The sequence below is a fragment of the Podarcis vaucheri genome (assembly GCF_965113315.1).
Source record: "Podarcis vaucheri genome assembly, chromosome: 8".
NCBI lineage: Eukaryota > Metazoa > Chordata > Lepidosauria > Squamata > Lacertidae > Podarcis > Podarcis vaucheri.
The window spans coordinates 54,277,083-54,292,535 of NC_138766.1; the positions used below are offsets into that span (position 1 = coordinate 54,277,083).

The following is a 15,453-nucleotide window of genomic DNA, read 5'->3' on the forward strand; positions in this document are numbered from 1 at the left end:
AAGGGAGTTAAACTTAAACTGCTTGAAAATACAAAGAAACACATGAAACAAGGGTATAATTTGCTGATAATTTTATTGTTAAGAACGCACTATGCGGGAGATGCGGGGAAGTCCGATAGAAATTTGAAATAAGTTACTGAAATGGTTTTGATTTTCTGTTCTTTCTTTTTTTCTATTTTCTATGTTTTTACTTTTTTCTGTCTTATCTGTAATTGGAAAAAATGTAATAAAAATTATTATAAAAAAAAAATACAGTTGCGACTTGACTTCGAGGAGCAACTCATAGAATGCGGTGTGGTAGCCTTTTTTGAGGTTTTTGGCAATTTTTGAAGCTTTTCCAAAACTTTTCCGACACCGTGCTTCGCAAGACGAAAAATTCGCTAGACGAAAAAACTCGCGGAACGAATTAATTTCATCTTGCGAGGCACCACTGTACTATTGCAATGCTGAGGGATATGGAGGAATCTATATAGAGTGTTCAGCAATTCAGAGATTCAGATGACCTGAGAATACAAATACTGTAAAGTAAGATGCCTGATTAGAGCACTGCATCTCTGGCTGACATTTATTAATGATGTCAAGCATTATTTAGAAGAAATATTGAAAAAGCTATAGTAACATTTCTAGTCTTTTAGCATTAAGCTTTTATTCTTATTTTTGTGCATTCTCTGAGGTCTCTCTAACCAAATTTCAATAACAAAAGCATCCCATATTTAAATCAGCGCATAACTTTGATTGTGATTTAAAATTTAAATTTAAATTATTAAAAATATATGGAGCAGCTTTGAAGGGCATGACATTTAGAATACTAAAGAGCTGCTTAAAATATGTGGCTCCAGTGTTTTAAGGTATTTGAGAAATCTCATGCCTGTTTGTATCTTAGTATTTTAACCACATGTAGCCAGAAGATAGAAATGAAGTCTGTTTCAAAAGGGAGAAGATGGCATCATGGAGAGATTAAAGAGGAAGGGGAGTGGTCAGATCTTCTGCAGGGCCAAAGGGCACCTTTCTGTCAGTAGTATAGACCAATACATTTACTCTAGATATTTCTGGGTCCACCATAACTCCTTCCCATGGTGGGAGCTTAAAGTGGAGTAAAACCTGCATGTACCTTGATTTTTTTGGATGTTGTCCACATCACATTCTCCCCATCCAACTAGCAACCCATAGTTTTATAACAGTAAGCTCTGATTTTGCCAGTGACACTTTAGCCCCTAATTTGGTGTTTTGGTCATTGCTAGACTCCAGGGTCATGATTCCTAGGAGTCTAAAAGGTTCCTGTGTTCTGAAACCCAATGCATAAAGTGGTATGCATTCCATCAACCAGCCTTTTTCAAAAAAAATACTACCAATGTGCCTTTCTTCACCATATGCACCAACATGGTGAAGCAGTATATTTTTATTGTCTGTAGCAGCAAAAATAAACATTACTGTGGTCTATTTTTTAAAGAGACTGTCCGATTAGTGAGCAACGAGCTTTCGCTGGCAACTGTATGCTTTAGCAGATGTATGAAATAGAATGTGAAGGTATATATTCAGCAGCAAAAATGTTTAAAGTGTTGGGTTAGAATAGGACAGTTTTAATGTTGTAATCTGAAGGACTTGGTGATCATTTTCAATGGACGTGAGATAGCAAGATTATTAACAGTACAAATTGAAGCTCAGTTTTGTATACCTATTTTAACATTTCCGTACATCTTACGTTTTGTGAGATAGGTGTCTTCTCTTAAATTTCCGCATGTTGCTGGTGATACCTTTTCCCCTACCTTTTTCTTTCAGTTGTGCATTGCTCGCTACAACCTTCTGAGTAGAATCATCTTTGATATTTTCTGTGATCAAGTGTGTCCGACTTTCAGAAAGGGATGCTCAGCAAAGTTTACATGACTTCCACTGTGTCAAATTACTGTGAAACATTTGCTCATATCTGTGAGAGCAGCACAGGGACAGACAATTCAGTTCTTGATAGATGGTCTGGCTGTTACACTAGTGAGAACAATTTTGATAATCTGGATGAAGTGACTCTGGGTAATTCATGTAACAGAAGAGAAGGGGAAGCACACATTTCTTTTAAATCACCGAAGAAAAATTCAGGGGTTGTTTTTTTAGTCCAAAGTGAGAGGCAAACCAGACAGATTCCACCAATATGTATTTATTTACTAGAGAATTTTATTTACTAGAGTTTTTTTCTGTGAGATTAGAAAGGTTTAGCTACCCATGCACTATATCTTTTTACATGGGATGTCTTCATACTGAATTCATACTGAATTATCAAATGAGACTGCCTTGTTTTAAGCAGAAAGGGAGAAGAAGACTGCTCATGGTGTCCTTTTATGATCAGAGGGGAAATGATATTATCCAAGCCCCTCTTGCACAATTTCAATGGAACGTTGTTCCTTCCTCCTGGAAATAATCATGTTCTAGAATGCTAATCACAACTGTGCAAGGTTTAGCCTGGCCAGGCAGGCACTTTTCACAACCTCATGAGTCTCCTGGTTGAAGGGTGATTGACTATACAGCTGTGGGTTCATCTGCTTTGGCATCCACAGAATTCCCTCCTCTCGCTGGATTTTGCACCAAAGTCAGCTTTCTCATAAGAGAGGCAGTTCTGCTCACAGGTGGGAGGCTTATGTGTTCTGCTTGGTGATAGTTCCAACATCTGGCCATCTGCAGGTTTCACTCTTGCAATATAAGGCTCAGCTTTTGCTAGATGTCTGATTCAGTCCCAACTTTTACCAAAATGCTTACCCCAGACCTCTGTGCACTGAAGTCCTTTTGTAAAACAAAAGAAGGGATTGAGAAATTTGTCTGTGAAGAATTTTAAGGAAACCAGAATATAACCTTAAAGCTTAAAAATGCATGTTTGCTTTTATTGTTCATTTCTTTTTGTGTTGTACAGTAAGCAACTGTGCAATTGTGTGTGAAGGGTAGAATGTAATTTTGGCTTGTATGTGTGTGTTACATCTACATCTTTAATCCTCAGGTCCAGGTTCTTCGGAATGCTGGAGAAGAGGTGACCCTAACTGTATCCTTTCTCAAAAGAGCACCTGCGTTTCTCAAACTGCCCCTCAACGAAGACTGTGCATGTAAGTATTAACTGTTATTTTTATAAACAACCGCAACCACAACCCAAACAAACCCAAGTCTGAAACTATCATAGGAGCCCCAGAGCCACTGCAAATTACTACTTTTTAAGCCTGCTTCTGTGAATTGCCCTGCCTTTGTTAATTTACAAATCATAGTTTGGTTTTTGTTTGCTTATTTTTGCTGAGAATTGTATGAGTTTTCCCCTAGAGCTGATTTTGAGTGTTCCATTTTAAACCTTTGCTTTAGAGATGATGTTATGCTCTCAACTGATTACAACTTGCTTTGAGTGCTATTAAAGTTCTTTGACTTAACGATAATTTGTCCAGGGTATTTGCATTTCATTTCTATATTAATACATAATGGCAGAGATTTGGAGAAGGATTAGCATTTCCCCCCTAACTTGGCAATTGAGAGGGAATATATCTGTCTTGAGGACTTTTCATTTTAAATTGCAGTCATGGGCTTGAACAGATTGCTCTGCTTTAAGTGAAGATTAATGGAGTCCATAGTGATCAGTATTTTGTTTTTGTTCAACCATTTAAACTGATTAGTCTTATTGGGAAATAGCAGAAATGGAGAGACAGCTGTCTTCCTTCTATAATTTTAATAAATTGTAGGGACTAGTACATAGTCTGAGATGGCTCTGTCTGTGTTCTATAGTTGCCCTGTGAAGATTATCACCAGGGTTTCCCTCAGCCTTTTAATTAAGAAAAGGAAAATATTGTTTTAAAAAAGCTTCTGAAATGAATTCAAATAGCCTCCTACCCATTAAATAATTCCCATTGCATTATATTCATTTATTTTCAAATGTTGATTAACTTGTTGAAAGTGATCTCATTTCTATCATTATACCAGTTTCTCCTTTATTCATACTAATGAAGATATTTTATATTCATTTGATATTATCAAAACAATTCACTCCTTTCAAGTTTCAAAAATACTACATGTACACAGTAGAATTCGCACACCTACTTTATTTTTTACAGGCAGAAGACTATTTGGGGGTGGTGAAGTAATGTAGGATCACCACAGTTATTTGCTTCAGAATTTATAAATCGCTCTACTTTCATAGAATACCTGGGTGGTTATTGAAATAGAATGTAAAAGATAATGCAGATCATAAAACAGTGTTGACATTTATAAATCTGTACCCTGATGGCAATGCAGATTTTTTTTTCAAATAGGGAAAACATCTGGTTATCACAAGTCTGTAAGATTACTTTGCATGGCAAAGAACTCCCCATCCCTTCAGTCATCTTTGATGATCTTCATATGCATGGTGGTTTTTGAGAGCTGATGCATTTAGTATCCCTGTAATACACATTAAAACAGCCTCTGTAGCAGAGGCAACAGCAGCACCCTATGTGTGGCTGAATTGTAACTACTGTATGACAAAACCAATGTCAGTTTTGATTATGAAGTGTGTGTAGTTCAGTAAGCTGTGATACACTTTTGTATGTATTTATGTTTTTATTAGGCATTCCTAGTGATCAAAGCAGTGGTACTTCATCGCCTCTGTGTGATAGTGGTTTACATCTTAACTACCATCCCAATAATACGGTAAGAAATGTTTTTTTTTTACCTTGCTGCCAAAAATATGAAAATTTACCACACGTGACTGTTAACTGAGAAGTTTACACACTCTATGAGCATGCTGGGAATATGCCAGTTTCAATGTTAGGTAGACTCCATAGAAGCAAAGTGTACTGTAAAAACCCTTTTCTCATTATGCAGCTATAGGTGGGGGAACTTTGTGCTAACTCCTGGTTTAGTAATGGAATGAAATCAGACAAAGACCACAACTGACAAGTGGATTTAGATACTCCATTATTTTTGCTTCATTTAAGTCATATTAAAATGGAATAAAAATTCTATAAAGAACCTATGGATCCCAGTATGATTTTGTCATAAATTACCTGGAAACCTAGAGAGCTTGGAACCTGCCACAAACCTCTTCGCATTAAGTACGTTTTCCCCAATGTCCATGTTCCCTCAGTGGTGGTGGGTTCAGTAAGGACTGACCACATCGCTGAGCAGTGCTTCTGAAGCATCTGAACTTCTAGGGAACGATAACTGGCATTGCTACCTACCTGTGCCCCATCACAAACTGGATAGGATGCTGAGTACAGTCACTTTCTTAAAGAAAGTAACGCAGAGTGAAATGATGGTGGGGGTCCCATCCAGTGTGTTCTCTGTTATGTCACTAGGAGAATGCCAGGACCTAATAATTTATTTTGGACATACAGCATTTATTTGGCTTTCTTTTCCCCCTCAGAATTAATTCTAAATTGGATGTGGGTTGGAGGAGTGTTCGCTCATCGCTATTTTGGCTTGCAATTCAAATTATCTTAGTGAACCCACACTAAATTTTAATTATGTTTTCCCCTGGACAATTCAATTTTACTACTACATCCAAACCGGAACAAGGTCTGATTTCAAAAAACTGCCAAACAAATTGGAAACAAAGGTAAGTTTGTGTGTTGTAAAAAAAGGTATCAGCACCGACTCTCATGGAAGAAGCTTTTCTGTTCTTTGTTTGAACATCACTTAGCAATACATCATAGGTGCTGACAGACCCAGAGGCTCAAATAAACACCTGAAATGTTGCAGCATTATTCTGTAGTCTCCTGTCTCTGGAACCAGCTAGAAAGATTCCATCAAGAACATTTTGACACTTCTTGCTTCTGCGGAGGCTACAAATACTTCACTATTAGTGTTTCTTACAACCCTTGTAATATTTCCCCCCTTTCATGTCTGCATGACCTCAAGATGTTTGAAAGAAAATGTTTTAAATGTCAGCCTATCCTGTTGGGGTGCTTGTTTTTCTTACCACAAGTTTGCCTCTTTTGCCACTATAATATCCATAGAAATGAACACATGAAGAAAGGTAAAAGCACCTTCTGGATAGAGGGGCATGAGAGTTATTCCCTTTATCGGTGATGTGAGCCAGAGCTCTGTTGCATGAATGGTTTGTTTTTCTTTACTTCCATTGGCAATAACGATGGTGAAGGCTTATTCTATTCATTGCAGATTCTAGGATAGGTCTATCCTCAACAGCTGAAGTCCTTAGGAAGGATATAGATATAATGCTCATTACACTGGTGTCTCTAGAAACACCCCTTCACTTTCTCCTTTTTGAGTATATGGTGCCCATTGAATAAAACCAGCCCTCTCTTCCTTATATTTGATGGCTTCACTTAGGAGCATCCTGCAGGATGTGGTATACTATATAGTTCTCTCTTTGTATAGAAGGTAGAGATTGATGTTACCCTTCCCAGAGAACCTTACAAAATAAAACCTTTCCTGCTATACATATCCCACTTGTTGTAGTGATGAGCATTTTGCAACTAGCCAGTTCGGAAGATTTTCACTGAATGATCTTGGACCAACCACAGACTCTCAGCCTATTTCACAGGGTTGTTTTCGCGATAAAATGGGGAGAAAGAGGACTATGAAACCACCTCAAGCTCTGTGGTGGAAAGGTGGCAGAGAAATGCAATGTAATATATAAAAGAGGTACTGTTTATTGTAGCTGCTGATGGTAACGCCAAAACATCAAAGGTGTTTGCAATATTTTTCAGGACACACTTTCATGTTCTTCATGGCCTACTTCTCCAGGGCTTAGGTGGGAGAAGAGGTGGTGTGATCTCCGATTAATACCGCTGCTTCACTCCCGGTTTTCCCAGTATCTCCCAGGGTCAGATATGTGCAGGTAAGTAGATAAAGGAAATATTTTCTCCATATACTGGAGAATGCCAGTTGTAATTTTTGAAGTGAAGGGTCTGAGAAGGAGTGGTGCCCTCAAACTACCAGATCATTTTTTTACCATCGTTAGAGAAAGAAAGGCATTTTTTTACTAATAAGGAAAAATAGATGTTATGTTAGCTGGGGCTGTAAAACACAGTTAGTGCTAGAAACTAATATGATTAATACTCTAAGGTACAACTTTCCCCGAAGTTCTAGCTATCACAGAAGGAGAGAGATTCTTACTATTTACAAAAGGGGGGAAAAAACAAAAAACCCTCAGCAATATTAAGTAGAATGGGATTTTTTCCCTAAATCATAGAGTAGAGCTATTGAGTATGACTTAGTTGGTTAAAATCCAATTTTAGCTAAGTAAATTAAAACCTGTTGGTATTCAGGCGGAGCATGTTGATTACTTCTAGCTGGAAATGTAGCTCTTTCTCAAGTTGTGCATGAGGCAAAGAATATAACTAAGAGACTTTTTGCATGACTACAAAACCCTTATAAGGCATGTAGAGGCACTGATTGCTTGAAGGAATTTCACATCCAAATCTCCATGCCCAGAGAAGCTAACAATCAGTTAAAAGGCCTAGTATCAGTCAGCCACGATCTTTTCCTCAAAAGCTAGACTCGACACTAGGACTAGAGTCTCCATGACAAACTATTCAGTGTTTTCCTGTGCTCTAACCCAGGAATACTTCATTAGGAGTAGTGGCACTGTGTACCTAGCTTCCTGGAGGTGGTATCTCTGCCACTTAATGAGACAGGGAAGGGCAAGGCTGTGTGGAGGTTGACGTGACAAAGGCACCCCTATGTATCCAAACCTGTGGCCCCAGCAGGGCACCTGCACAGCACCAATCCTCCTGCCAGGTGTGTGACACTGCCCTTCCTGCTTTGTTCTATGTCGCTAGGCTGGAAAATGTTTTTAGTTGACTCTGGTTAGACAAAGGAAGGTAGGGTGGGATGGGCCAAATTCATATTGGTAAAGGTATCTGTTTATTTGCAGGCTTCTAATGGACAAGGAAATCAGAAATCAATATGCTGATCTCTTTTTCTCAACCTGCAAATCCCTAGGAAAAAATCTGTGTGGTCCACCCTCTACCCCACAATGTTAAAGTGGAAGGATTGTTACAGCTAATGCAAAATGCACTGGACCAACCTGAACCAGAGAATAATATGCCCTGTGCTGAAATTTTTCTTTTAAAAAAATAAATCAGATCAACCTTCTATCAAAATTTGTCTGACTTTAAGTGACCCAGATGTAATGGATAGAAGATTGATTTCGAACGAACTGCAGCTACATTTCCCACATTTCTCATGTCTAATCTCAGTCATATATTCATCATGAATAAATAGACCTGTTGTACAATTTCCAGTCCACACTCAGGAGATGGTTTTAGGGCATGAAATATCATCGTGCTCCCGTGTTTCTTAAGCCACTCAGACCCATGTACTTTCTGGAGGAAATTGGGCCCTTACTGCTTCAGCATTTCAAAGGTTTTTATAGGCTTGATAATTATCTGTCATTTGGATGTAGTAAATCAGTCCACAGAGCATTACGGCAGATAAGTCAGCTGTGCAGAATAGCAGACACAGAATGCTTGGATGCCCTCCCCTCATATTGATAAATACATTGCACCCATTCATTGTGTTTAGGTTATGTCCAAATGTTGGGAAAGTGCAATGTGAAAATCATTAAAGTTATGTGGATCAATTCTGAGTTCTCAACCCTTCACCTAATTAGTTTTTGAAGCAGATCATATTTGAATTTTCATTAAAAATCTATAATTTAGTGGAGCATGCCAATATAGAATATTATGCCTCAGTGCTTTTATAGAATATGGGGAGGGGGGACTTTTAAGAAAGTCTTGTTCTTTATTTTATTATTTAAAAAGTTCCAAAATATTTTTACAAAGTCTTGTTCTTTATTTTATTATTTAAAAAGTTCCAAAATATCTTTTTAGTCTTCTTATTGAAAGTATTTTCCCTTTTATTTATTCTAGCTCTGAAAATTTAGTGTTGATGTAGCTTCTGTAGTTATAAACCTGGGTTACTAGTGATCTATTCCACAATTAGGGAGGATGTATATGCTGCGTTCAGATCTGTAGAACCTTTCTTTGTTTTTTTGCACAGATTCCTTCCAATAAGTCACCCATTGCTTTTGGAATTGCAGATGTGAAGCCACTGTTGTCTTCTTCCACAATAGTTGTCCTTTATAATGCACTTAGGCTGCCATTCTATTCACACATACCTGGGGCGTAAATCTATTTGAACTCAATGGGGTTTGCATTTGAGTAGATGCTTAGGAATGCTTTGTGGCACCAATGGTGTGAATTTGCCAGTGCCTCCATTCTTTTAGTGCATTAAATCAGGGAAGGAGAACCTATGGCACTCCAAATGTTGTTGAAGTCCAAATTCCATCAGCCTCAAATAACATGGGATGATGGAAGTTGTAGTTCAGCAATACTGGGATGGACTCAGGCTCCCCATTATACATCAAGAATAATGTTTACATTTATTTAATCAATTAGTCAATCAATCAATCAATCAATCAATCACCCTTCAATTATGTTCCTAGGGCAGTTTATATAAAAATACAATTAAAAACGTAGCAAGATACGGATAAGCTCCTTACCAACTATATATCATTCTTGTCTAATGAGCAATTCCATATGGTGGGAGGTTGCCAAAATGAATTCTTTGCTTCTGAAAACACACCAATTATTATCCTAGCTCCTGTAGAAGCTAAATGATGCATCTGTTCTTGTTTTGGGGGATACAGTGGATGCCATATTGAAATAATGAAATTCTCCAAGGTGGAGATGAATGACTCGGATCCAGAATCAGCATGGTCAAAATATGGTGGGGGGTAAAGCTGAAGAGCTATGTGCCATGAATTGCAAATTGCAGCTTGTGCAATCTGCCAGGCTACTACCTTTTCAAGCTTTGCGCCCTGAGCAGATAGCCCATTGTGAGCAATCTGTATTCAGTTGTTCTGTGGGTTTTGCCAAGATTTATCTGGAGATGTGCCATATACAAAAGCTAAATATAGAAGAGAATGACTCATAAAATAGGGAAATCAGTAGCAGTTCAATGGCTGACTTTTATTGTGGGGCAAGGGTAGGTAGAGGGGAGTGATTTCGAAGCTTTTTGACAAGTATTATGAAGTTGGTAATGTCGGAGTAGGTGCACTTGTCTCCTGACCTAATCTATTACGATGTGTCCATAGGCAAAATGCATTTCAAGTAATCGCTGTGGATGGCATTTGCAGTGGAATAATTCAGTGTCTCTCGGCTGAAGACTGCATTGACTGGCTACAAGCAATAGCAACGAATATTTCCAACCTCACAAAGCACAATGTAAGTATGCCTCTAAGTTAGTTCATCAGATTTCCCAGTTACATTTGATCCTGACTGTCATAAAGGCCTCTTGGGTTTACGCACAGAATTATCTGTGCATAAACTATGCTTGAAGCTTCCCCAGAGAAGTGAACTCAAGTCTGTCATCAGCTCAGAATTTTGAAAGCTTCTTGAAAGGGGAATTATTTTTTCCTTGTGGCTACATAGTCCACTTCATGGCTATCAGTATTATTTCCTTTTTTCCCCTGATACCCACCGACAGAACTAGAAAGAAAAGTAGAGAAGGTACAGTGCTTCCAAGATATGCAGGCTGTCAGCATTCCTATTCTGATACCCAAGATCATGGAAAAGCTCTGTGTTACCCCTCTCCCAACGGCCTACCCTATTCACATAGTAACACAGTTAGATATCAGGTTCAAATCCCATCTTCTCCAGAGAGCTCACATGGTCACCTTAAGCCACGGGTCAGCAAACTTTCTCAGGAGGGGGCTGGTCCACTGTCCCTCAGACCTTGTGGGGGGCCGGACCCACCGCCTCCCTAAAGTACCCCCTCCCGAAAGACACCCCCCCCCGCCTATGCCAATCACGCTGCAGCCACCAACACTGTCTTGTCTTCGGCAATGTCGGCGTCCTCTGTCTCGGTGAGGCACAGAGCCCAAACCTCTGGCCTGGGTGGCAGAGGCATCTTCCACGCTGCTGCCACTTCCTTTCCGCTCAGCCGCTTCCTCCTGCTCGGCTGCCTCAGCAGTAAGGAAGGGGCAGCACCCAGATGCCTCTGGCCTGGGCAGCCTCCGTGCCACCGCCACTTCCTCCCGCTCAGCTGCCTCAGCAGGAATGAAGGGGCGGCACCCAGTGTGGCTTCTAATTGGCAGCAGGAGCTTCCGTCACAGAAGTAAGTCTCTATGCAGTGAGGTCTCTGCACCACGTCTGTTTCGCGTGGGGACTGACTGAGTGGGCAGCAGGGTCTGCAAGGTTTGTGGGCCAGATTAACGAGTCCAGTGGGCCATAGTTTGATGACCTCTGCCTTAAGCCAGTTACAGTCTCTCAGCCTTATCTGCCTACCTTCCTCACAGGCTTGTTGTGAGGGGGAAAATATGCAGGAGAAGGGATCATGTAAACACTTTTATCTTCAATCGATAAATGGCCCTTTAAATTGTGTTGTAAATACAAACCCTGCCCGGTTTAGTTTCATTTGAGTGCATCTGATGCTTGCTGCAAGTGGGGCTTGCTTTCAGCACTGAATGTAAGCCCAGCTTTTGGCAGGTAAAGTTGCATCAGATTCTTCTTTTGCAACCATGGTTTGAAAGGATCAGGACTACAGTTAAGTGCTCTCCTAATGCTTCCTGTGGAATGTGATCATGTGGCATCAGGTGACTGACAGCATGCACACCTATTAAAAATGGCCCCTGGAAAGTTGGCCAGTTCTGAATCTAGAAGATGTTAAAAATAAAAAAGCATTTTGCAGAATGTTCATTCATGCTCTAATGGCTACAATTCCTCCTCCTACTTCCAACCTCACTGCAATATCTGGGGTCTTCCTTCTCCCAAACTGCCTTCTGTGTTTTGCCTTCTCCCCTGTTGGACTTGTCCCAGATTTAAAAAACTGAATCTTAGAGACTGAACAAATTGTGTGAAGTATTTATATGCTACAGTTCCTTCTGATTATATAATCTCAGTGGCGATGGTGATGATGATTTTAGGCAACCTTGCATATCAATCTATAATATTCCTAGCTGGAATTCCTGACTGATACTATTCTGTGTCTGTTCCCACCAGCACCAGTTACTCTCTCCCCTATCCTCCCTCTCAACTTTTAAATATTGCCCTACTTTAGTTTAGTTTTGGTATCATATTGAGTTCTCTGAATCTTGCAATATCCTCCACAGGCTTCTAAAATTAATTTTGTTTCTAATGCCGGGAACATACTGAAGAATTTTGTATCTTGTGGAGATTTATATCCAGCTACAGAACCATTCCAGCTGGTGGCAATACTGAATTGATATTGCAAACTTGAATCTGTCTGCCATCTGTAATGTTCTGTGCCGCACTCGCCAATTCCCTCACTATTTATTCATCTTGATAGTGCTGTCACTGTGTATGGCTGTCAGTCTCACAACAGCCTTGACAAATGGGACTATTGCTAACCTTTGTGCTTACTCTATAACTATTTTCTATTACTAATTTTAGCTTGTGCTTGGGAATATTTTTGGTATTTCAAGGAGCGATGTTCTTACAGTTGCAGCAAACATTTTAAAGCCAAATTTCAATTGCCTCTGATTAATTGCTTCTGATTAGCACTGTAATTATTGCCACAGAAATAATGATGTTTTAACACATTGCTATTACGTGGCATGTTTTTACAAGATTGTAATGTATACAGCAAATTCATAGGCAGTTAAAGTTCCCCATAGTCCAGGCGGGAAAAGGTGGGGGAGAGGAGTCTATTTTGGTAATGTTATATGGCTTGGCTTAAGCTTCAGCAATCCATGGAATGATTTGAAGTATGGAGTAAGATCCTCTGTTCTGCCCTTCTGTGATGTGTCCTGAATGCCCCAATCCCTCCCACAATTAGCTGTGCCTGGTGTGGTTTTGTCCTGAGCTCTGCAATATACCATGTTGGCTCTTGTATGGCACACAATGCAATGGTCCATAAGCAAGTGTAAAGAGATGCACAATGGGGCAAAAACTCCCAACTTCACATAAACACTGATGGTGCCTGAACTGGTATTGACTGACCATGAAAGGGAACCTGAGTTTGTGTAGCTCAATGAAAGCTGCTGCGAATAAAGCAAATTCCATGTCAGAAATTGTTAGAAGAGGAATAGTAAATAAAACTGTCATATAATGATATCATTTTTAAAAATCTATGACAGTTCTGGTCACTGCATCTCAAAAAGGATATTGTAGATCTGGAAAAGGTACAGAAAACAACAATAAAATGCATCTCTCCATCGTGAAAGGTTATAATATTTGTAGCTTTTTAGGGTAAGAATATGAAAATGTAAAAATAGCCTCAAGGGTCAAACCAATGGCCTATCCAGTCCAGCATCCTGTTCTCGCAATAGCCAGTCAGAATCCTATAAGCAGGATTCAAGCAAAGAGCCCTCTCCTCTCCTTTGGTTTGTTGCAACTGGTAGAAGAAGAAAAAGCAATTATGGGAAGAAGGATCTGATGAAGGCTTATTAGAGAAAGTGGACAGGTGAAAAGGTGTTCTTCCTCCTGATGCTAGAACCTGAGACCATCCACTGAAGTTGAACAGTAGGAGATTCAGAACAGACACTTGATTACCAGTTGCTGGGGAGAAGCAGCTGTGCTCATGTCCTGCTTGTCAGCTTTCCGTAGGCATTTTTTTGGATACTATGGGAACAGAAGTCTGGGCTAGGTGGGATCCATCATGGCTCTTCTTATGTTATTATGACTCTACTCCTTGTTTCTAATAATACTGTAATACTGCATGCATTACAGAGCCAAAATTAGACTCCGAAGCCAGGGCTGGGTTGTTGTCCTAGCAGCAGGCAATTGCTTCATCCCCCCCCCCCCCGGATGAAGGGCTGGGACTCTTGTGCACCTCTGCTAGTGCAGCATCTCATACAACTCAGTGATAAGAAAGGAGTATCAAGTAGTTCTTATATGGCCAATTATTGCGAAATGTCATAAAGCTAAATGCTCATAGTTAATGTCTTGCCAGAATGAAATTACCCCTTCTTTTCTGCAACTGAGTCCCCTAGCTCCCTTAATGTCTTTTTTGTCTGATGGGGAATTGATCTGTAATCTAATCATAATGTTCTTTTAAATGTTAGTCGACAGGAAGAATTGAATATTTGACAGCATAAGCAGGAATTGAGTGTTCCGCTATACAGGGACATTTAAGGACGAAGAAAAGGACATTTAGCCACAGAGTCACAAGAAAATATAATGTTTATCAACAAAAGAATGCTGCTGGAAATGTCTGTGATTCAACTAACTGAAACAAGACGGCTTCTGGCATACATTAAGCTGAGGTTAACAATTTTTGTGCCACCTCAGTGCAGTGTATAATTTTGCTTGGGTTGCCAATGATTGCAGTGTCACTTGACAAGCTGTGTCAGAATGGCAAAACAGTTACTGAGGATATCTGCAAACATTTAAACAAGCTGAAGTACAGCATATTTTCTGATCTGTATTTGAAATGCGTTCTTATTTGCTCTTGGCAAGAGTGTCAAGATATCTGTCTCTCAGAAAGTAAGTATAAGCTCACTGAGATGCAAAGATGGACTCGCCATGCCTTTGTGGAGCACAGAGAAAACAAATCAAGATAAAGCGGGATAGGAAGAGCCTCAGCTGGTGTGAAAAGTATTGCTTGAAAGCCTTATGGGCCAGCTAATCCAAGGTTAAGCTCTGTAAATCACAGTTTAGTTTGTGTCAGAGAATACTTGTAGCTTGCTGCACAGTCATATAAAGAGATTCTGACACCAGTTAATGTTGCTCTAAGTTGGTAGCTCTTTGATCCTTGCAGCACAAAGATTGCCAGAAAACAACACAAGGAGCCAGGTGGAATTTTCCTTTCCCTTTCTACACTTTGCAGCTGATTGGCTTCCAAAGATCATGTTGAGTTTCTGAGAGGTTAACCCTGGAGATGCCTGTCGCTGTGCTTTATATAGCCTGAAAAACTGAAGCCCTGTGCAAGATGGCAAGAGGATGGGTGACTTGAAACAGCTGCTTTTGGATATGGAGGAGAGGCTGTAAAGAGGGCAGTGGGATGGCAGTAACCACAGAAAATGTAAGAGGGTGGACAAAAAGAAGAGGGACTTTGTATTGGAGGGATATTGCTCTGGTCTAAACTTCTGCTTTTACATAGCATTTCATGATCACAGCCATTTAAAGGACATCTTAGGGCCCCATTGCCAGTGGGAGCACCCACAGGGGGTATTTTCATCAATGTTTGGACCCCAGTGTAGGCACCATAATGATCACAGAAGATGTCATGAGTCTACCTCTCTTAGTGACTTCTCATTGTTCCACATGGAAGACCATTGGATGATTTGGTGGTGACTCAGTTCTTCCAGATTTCCTTGCATGGGATTCTGTTTACTGTTTTGGCTTACAGTAACTCTGGGGTGAAACAACATTTGCAGCATTGTTTCCCAGTAGGAACTGCGAAACTTTCAGCACACCTTGTGATCCCCAGTGAGAAAAATATGCTGTCTTTGTGTCACTTCTCTTAAGCAGAGGAGGCCTCATCTCTCTTTTCAAAGTTGCAGTTTCTCCCACCATCTGTTGAGATATT

General features: G+C 39.9%; 1 protein-coding gene across 4 annotated transcripts in view; it reads left to right on the plus strand.

Moving 5' to 3' along the window:
• SNTG1 (syntrophin gamma 1) overlaps positions 1–15,453 on the plus strand; it is a 229,955-nt gene that overhangs the window by 145,789 nt on the left and 68,713 nt on the right. For all 4 annotated transcript variants that reach the window (XR_014222181.1, XM_082233854.1, XM_082233853.1 and 1 more), the window contains 4 exons: positions 2,981–3,083; positions 4,562–4,644; positions 6,666–6,796; positions 10,058–10,187. Coding sequence is in view for 3 of the 4 variants with exons in the window: in XM_082233854.1 (XP_082089980.1) it covers positions 2,981–3,083; positions 4,562–4,644; positions 6,666–6,796; positions 10,058–10,187 (447 nt within the window). In the remaining variant the exon portion in view is untranslated. The remainder of the gene's footprint in view (positions 1–2,980; positions 3,084–4,561; positions 4,645–6,665; positions 6,797–10,057; positions 10,188–15,453) is intronic.